Source organism: Falco biarmicus, chromosome 11, assembly GCF_023638135.1.
Source record: "Falco biarmicus isolate bFalBia1 chromosome 11, bFalBia1.pri, whole genome shotgun sequence".
NCBI lineage: Eukaryota > Metazoa > Chordata > Aves > Falconiformes > Falconidae > Falco > Falco biarmicus.
The window spans coordinates 33,264,318-33,271,323 of NC_079298.1; the positions used below are offsets into that span (position 1 = coordinate 33,264,318).

Consider the following 7,006-nt stretch of genomic DNA (forward strand, 5'->3'; position numbering starts at 1 on the left):
ACAAAAGCCCAACTGTGGAGTCAGGAGTTTTGCTCCACACAACCACCTTGCTGGGCCATTACCCTTTTCCTTCTTTTGTTCTGGAGGAAGCCTCGAACATTAACAGTTGTGAGGAACTTGCTCTGCGGCTGCCACTTTTGCACAGGCAGAGACATCTCTAGTAGTCCTGGTTTGGAACATTTTTGTTATTTAATTATCTCACTAAAATCATCTCAGATTTTTTTTAGCTGGATGAAGCTGTGCACGTGTCACCATTACATACAGGTACAAATAACCACCGGAAAGGAAGCCTATCAAGAAAAATAACGGAGGGCTGAAGTTTTAGGGCTTGCTGTCTTACTGTTGTCCGTCCTGGAAAAGCAGCCTGCTGAAACTCCAAGGCATTTCAGACACAGAGTAAATGTTCAGTGACTGTTTATTGTCTGGTCTTTATTATTATTACAAAAAAAAAGCAGATATCAAAAAACAGCAAAGATATCACAAGTTCCCCAACAGTTTTACACAACTGAACTGCAGTAAAATGGTGAATGTAAAACACAGGGTTTTCAGTTCTGGCCCTAAACCTTCAGTGGTGACCTGTGGTCTGGGATGCCCTGGGCCTTCCCAATTCTTTTTACAGTACTCTTAGCGTGGAACCCAGTCTGCCCGCTAGCTAACACGCTGTAGCACAACGCAACAGGAATGTGAACTGCCTGGTATCCTTTAAGACCCTGTACACGCAGAAAACAGAGTATGGGAGCTCCGCAGGGATGGTGTGGACACCAGTATGCGTTTCTCAGATTATCCCTGGCAGCCGTTTTGTTGTGCTTGACGAAAAAGCAAACCACTTTCAAGTTGCTCAAAGGTGATCTGCTGTGTGAAAGCTGCTTTTTCTTCTCTGCAGGATTTTTGCTCCCCAAAATAAGAGTTCACTGGGTTGGGCTCCAGCGTAAATGGACCATCAACCTTTTAAATTCTACCATCCAAACTGCACGACGGGTAACTTCATGCTGCTGTGACTTTCCCACTGCAGACCCAGCGTCTGACTGATCACAAGGAACCTGAACAGGCCGTGAGATGTGAGGTTAAGGAAAATACTCGGCTCTCTGGAATGATAATTGGGGCTGGAAAGGAGCCTTTGCTTTCTGTCCTGTTCATGGCTGTAGGTTCAGAGGTTGACCAAAGGAAACATGGTCCAGTTACCCATATTAATAGCTGCCCCACTTCTCAAATACGGATCTTGCATCACAACACTGCTTGGCTAGCGAAAAGCATTAAGACACTGCCCTACGTCCCTCAGCATTTGCTTGGAAAGTCAGGTCCAAATCTGCCACAATTATCCACAAATGCAAATCACCCTAAACATGAAGTTATATATGTCGCTATACACGTCACTGAAATGTTCGCGAGTACCAAATATTCCTGTTAGAAATAAAATTGCACCTTCATAATTTTCCAGAACTTAACAAAAAAGGTATCACGATATGCATTATTTGTCAGGTACGAAAGAAGCAGCGAGAAGGCAAGCTGAGAGACAGGCGCTGCCCACCGGGCAGCAATGGCATTTGGTTGGTTTCTGTACCAGCTCTTCCCACACCGTGGATGGCAAAAAACCGCTCACTGCTGGATTTAAACCGTTTTCCTGGCAGTCAAAACACGGACAATGGACCCTACTCCTCCAGCAGCCAGGGCCTGAGGAGAAAAACACGGCAGGTTAACACCAGGTCAAGGCAGCTACAGGCTGGAACGCCCGCTGATCAGAAAGGCTGCCCAACTGTATCTCAAACAAGCATCTCCCTGCCCGTTAACATTAAGAGCAAAACACCAGCGCTCAGGGTGCCAGGGAAGGATAATCACATTCATGTTCAAGACAGCTATTTAACAAGCTTTGATTTTCCTGCATAACCAAGTTGCAAATTTTGCTTCCCTCTAGGAAGGAGATTCTAATTCCATCTGCTTGAATCTCCAGATCAAACCACTGTGTTTGCCTCAGTCTAACAGAAAAACAAAATTTAATCGTAGAATCTTTACCCGAGAAGCCAGAACTGGGCACAGGATATTACTCAGCTGTGAGCTTGCAGGAGCATACCCTCCTCACAGCATCAAATGGGGTGTTTTTTTTAGTTTTACCGGATGGAAAGGTGGTTCTTCTCAGGGTCAGCAAGCATGCCTCGGACCCAAGAACCTGCTACCACGGATAACCCAGCCAAGAGCATGCCCTGTAAACGCACCTTCTCATGCCACTGCAGCAACACAGCACTGCTGTTGTCAGAAGGGCTCTCAAAGCCTTTGTAGATGTACTTCATTAGCAGGTCGACACCGTTCTTGTCCAGTGACTGCACTGCCTTCTCAATATCGTTGGCTTTGAAAGAGATGAGGACCTTCAGGACAATACTTTCTGCGCGATCCTGTCAACAAGTAAGAAAGGCAGAGGTATGTTCATTCTCATATACGATACATACATTCTCATGTAAGATGCATCCAAATACTACTCATCTCTCAAACTGAACTAGATTTTTTTTTCTCTTTAACGATTCTAAAATACATTCGGAGAGGGCGGTTTGTGAAGACAGCTTGTGGTAATAACACACAACAGACACATGCTCCCAATGATAAACAGTGTAAAAGAGTTTAAACGCATTTATCCTGCTCTAGGTTTTCTACCTCTCTGCTTGCATTTGCATTTCTCCACCTATTAAATAAAGTTATGGCTAAATAATACATTTTCATATTGAAGCTCAAGGTCTAGCACATTCCAAAGGAATTATAAGAATCAAGTACTCGTCTGGCTTCCCTCACCACCACAGCCCTTTCCTTTGTACTGTTTACTATGATGTAACTATTACATGCCATGGAAACGCCACTGGCCAGCCTGGAAGAGGTGACTCCTGGAAGCTACACATTTTCAAAACGGTCAGTTTCTGTCCCAGGCTCACTGGATGCAAAACTGGCAGCATTAATATTTTGCATTAATAATGACTTGCAAGTTGATCTGGATGTCATTTCAGGCCCAGGAACATGTGCAGCACGCTTACAGTGCCGATTAGCCATGTAATCAGCAAAAAGCAGCTCTTCCTGTTCATCCATCACTAACTGTTAGAGAATGAAAGAAAAAAGGTCTCAGGTTTTGCTGGACTTTTGAATATTCCATTACACAAGTACTTCAAGCAGCTTCCTCCTACAGAATTTATGTATGTTAGTTTTCTTGTCCCATTTAATATCCCACAGCCGCTTAGCGAGACATCTAACTAAGTAAAAACATAAAAGTTCTACAAGATCAACTACAAATTAAGGCAAAAATTAAAATTCAGTCACTCTGCCCTCTTCGATTACACTGCCTTCCTGGTGTATTCTTAAACCTTTATCAATAAAAAGCTAATGGAAACAAGCCATTAACGCAAGGACAAAACTGTTCAATCTCTTACACAGCACTATCTGTAACAAACAGCTGTGAAAAAACAAACTCCTGTGAAACCTGTCTGAAAAGGTCTGGGGCTAGGTGAAAAAAAATCTCCACAGCTGGCCTGGCGAGCAGCACAGGAACGTGCTGGTGGGACTCTTCAGAAGCAGGGAGAACAGGCCTGCAGGCGCTCACCATCTGAGCAGTTGCACATCTTATCTGCCTGTTCCTCTTGCCACTGCAATTATGAGCCATTCAAGGTTTATTCTGGGGAGATTCAGGAACACATGCACATATATTCTGTCACAGGGGGCGTGTGCTTGTGTTTTCTGAGGTTTTAACGGCCTCGCTTCGATTGGATGCAGTAACCATCAGTTCTTCCTTTTTTGTAGCTTTCTGGTCCGGCTGTGCTAGGAGTTTCCTTAGTCAGGTGACTGCTGCAGTCGTGGTTCCTTGATCGTTCAGTACCAACTACATCTATGTGCTGCTTGGTCTGGATGAGACGCGGGCACCTGGTGATGTGCGGAGTTAGCCAGGGCGCACACACACAACCAGCGCTGGCAGGAGCACACACACAAAGCCTGATCTAGCACCAAGGTAAGGATACACAGGCAGATGACACCCGAGCTACAGTATTTTCAACAAGATTAAAACACCGGAGACCACAGACATTTCAGTGCTACAGAATACCCTAAAACCAGCTTCCTTGGCTTCCTCAGAGTAGACCGGGCAGGGCTGGTGGGGAAGGGCTATAGAAACAGGAAAGGATTTTTAAGGAGTGACCCGTAAGCGAGTCAGTTACTATTTCACCTTCACTGCCTGGTTCTTTGTGTTGATAGGAGGGTTCTTCAGAGCCGCCTGTAGCGCGGCCATCATGTTCCCTGTGCCAGACGGTTAAGGACCAGACACCACATATTTGGAAAGCAACAGAACCAGCTCCAGGCCAGCGTGAGACCTGTAGCTGGCTTGTGCATGACTGAAAACACTTGAGGTTCAGCGGCTGCAAAGATTCCCTCAACAGATAGCACAATTACGGTGTAAGGTGGCCATTATTAGGTTGTCTGAGGAAGAGGCAGCGCCAACAGGAAGCTGTACGGCTGCAGCGCCGGAGAACACTTCTGAGGCCCTCTGCTTCATGAACGGGGATCCAGGTTAAATAAACTATCCCCCGCCGCTCCGGCAACTCGTAGCCCTGCGCACAGGCCCCCGCTCGGTACAAGGGCCTCCACCAGCCGGTGACAGGGGCTGCTCGGGAGCCGGCTGCGGGCCCGGGGCGCTGCTCCCCGCCGTGAGGGACGCCCCGTCCCGCCAGCCCTCCCCGCCGTGAGGGACCCCCGGCACCGCCCAGCCCCAGCCCCAGCCCCCGCCAGGGCACGGCCGGTGGCCCCGCTCCGTTCCGCGGCGGGAGCGCCGGGCACGGATGTTCCCATAAAAGGCGGCCCCAGCCGCCGCGCCCGCTCCCCGCCCGCGCCGCACCACCCCACCCCCTCCGCGGCCGCTGCTGACGGGACTATTTTCCTACTGGGCGGTGGAAGGATATTGCCGCAGGCACGAGTCCACCTCGCCCTCGTCGGGCCCCGCTTGCCCGTCGCCTCCTTCCTCCTCATCCACGAACTTGTTCTCGTCGTACTCGTCCACATCCACCCGGCGGAACCGCGCCGACGACACCGTGTGCTTCGCCATGGCCGCCCCGCTCGCCACCGCCCCGCGCAGGCGCCCTCCGCACCACCCCCCCCGGCCGCACCACCCCCGCGTCCTGCGCCTGCGCGCTGAGGCGCTGCCGTTGCCGGGCGGGGCGGCAGCGTAACAAAGGGGTGCTGCGTTGTTGGGGCCCCGGGGTGCTGCGTTGTTGGGGCGCCGGGGCCGTTGGTCGCGCAGTGCTCTGAGGAGCGGTGGCGGTCATGGGTGCCGGTTGTCTCTCGTGTCTCCGCGGGGTGCGAGACGGCGCGACACGTGGCGGAAGAGACGGCGTTCTCCCCGTCGCGGGCGGTTCCGAGCAAGGCAGGGCCCCGCCGTCCCTGGCCAGGGCTGAGGGGGCGGGGTGGGCCGGGGCGGCGCTCCCCGGGGCGAGCAGCCCGCGGCGGCGCCTGAGGGGCCGAGCGGCCGCGCCGCCGGGGTTAGAGACCGGCTCGGGCTGGGCGTGTTGTGGGGCCGGGGGTGCCGGCCCCGGTGCCGCTGCCGGCCGGGTGCCCGCCGCTGCCGGGCCAGGCGGGGCCGGCAGCGCCCGAGTGCAAGAAAGCTGCTCGGTAAAGGCCCCCGGGCCTTGGACAGTGAGGGCACCCGATGGATTCCAGCCCGTTTCTGCCCCTCGTGTCTCACGAGAGGCGCCGGCAGGCGCTTGAGTTTCCAAGGGGGATCTTCTGCCGGGGGCCGGGGGCCCGCCGGGCAGCGGCTCGGGGTCTGGTTCCCTCGGGCCCCTCGGCTGCGTGCGGTGCCTGCGGCCGCAGAGGCGGTTGCCAGAGGAGCACACGCGCCGACTTGTACAAAACCAGCCGCTGTGGTCCCTCGCCGCCAACATCGCCGGGGAAGGGACCCCTGCTTGCTGGGGAACAAGGCGCTCCCGACTTACTTGCCCTGTCCAAGACCTTTACTATGCTAATACATATGTTCAATCACAAGGGAAAGCGCTGCTTTAAGTGATAGGAAGAGATTTTTCTTTTTCAGGATGCGCCTGCACTGCGTAGATCCACGTTTTCTACCTTATCCTATCAGATACTTCTTACTAATTAGAAAATGACACAGCTTCGTGAGGTTTCCTCTTGATAGAAGGCAGCAGTTCTAGGAAATAAAAAAATACACACACACATATATGTATATATATGCCCCCCCCCATTTTAAGCAAGTAGCTGACAGGAAAACTTTATTCATTTATTATTAATGTATCAGCCTTACCTACAGAACCACCTTCTTGCTAGAGGAGGAATTGAGGATGTCATGCGTTTCCCCCAAGGTTGCCTCAGCTGGGAAGCTACAGTCTGGCTGTAGTTGTGGTTGTAGCTTGGTTTACATTTTCCTGGTAGAAACTGGCTTAAGGGCAGGCAACAAATGAATTTCAGGAGGGAATCGGAAGATACCGAGGTTTTAGTTTTACTGCTATGGGTTTATGTTGGAATGGTATCGGACTAAAATAAAAGCGTGATATCTTCAAAATCAGTTATTTGAGACCCACAGTTATGCTGTGGGTTGACTTTTGTGGGAGGTGGCTTTATTGGTGGGTTTGGTTTTGGTTTTTTTCACCATCTGTGATCTCAGTTTTAGAGCCTGGAAGTGGTTCGATTTGCATCCTCTTCAGAGGAGGTGTCTGCCACTTGGAAACATTTCAGAATTATGAGTTTCATCGAGTTTTTCCTTTGGCATTTTTAAATGCCTTACAATATTTCTAGGTCTGGGGTATAGATGTTCCCTCCAAAAGGGCAGAAACACGGCTGGAAAAAGCACAGAGAGCCTTTGAGACGTCGGAGGTAGCAGACTGCCTTTTACCGCTTGGAGAGGCTGTTGGGAAGCCAGGCTAGGAGGAGAAAACGCCTTTTAAGTTCTGCTGCACAGCAGACTTTCCCTGCCTGGCTTGTGGAAAGCTTTTCCTAAAATATGGTTTAATTCCAGTTAAGTCATTAATTTGATGTGGAT

The 7,006-nt window shown here is 50.9% G+C and overlaps 1 protein-coding gene across 1 annotated transcript; it reads right to left on the bottom strand.

The window, feature by feature from the left end:
- Positions 1-397: 397 nt before the first annotated feature.
- ARPC5 (actin related protein 2/3 complex subunit 5) lies at positions 398-5,110 on the bottom strand. The gene is made up of 4 exons (XM_056355646.1): positions 4,919-5,110; positions 4,190-4,261; positions 2,211-2,387; positions 398-1,671 (listed from the first exon to the last, which is right to left on the bottom strand). The coding sequence occupies exons 1-4, from the start codon at positions 5,060-5,062 to the stop codon at positions 1,609-1,611; spliced, it is 456 nt and encodes a 151-aa protein (XP_056211621.1). The 5' UTR covers positions 5,063-5,110; the 3' UTR covers positions 398-1,608.
- Positions 5,111-7,006: the final 1,896 nt, after the last annotated feature.

What these genes read in the sequence shown, in the direction of transcription:
- ARPC5 (XM_056355646.1), bottom strand. Translation starts at nt 5,062, where the DNA reads ATGGCGAAGCACACGGTGTCGTCGGCGCGGTTCCGCCGGGTGGATGTG. An exon ending in TGGACTCGTGCCTGCGGCAA is followed by an intron (nt 4,262 to 4,918) that starts TATCCTTCCACC and finishes CCGTCTGGCACA; the next exon opens with GGGAACATGATGGCCGCGCT. An exon ending in CAAAGAACCAGGCAGTGAAG is followed by an intron (nt 2,388 to 4,189) that starts GTGAAATAGTAA and finishes ACTTGTTGACAG; the next exon opens with GATCGCGCAGAAAGTATTGT.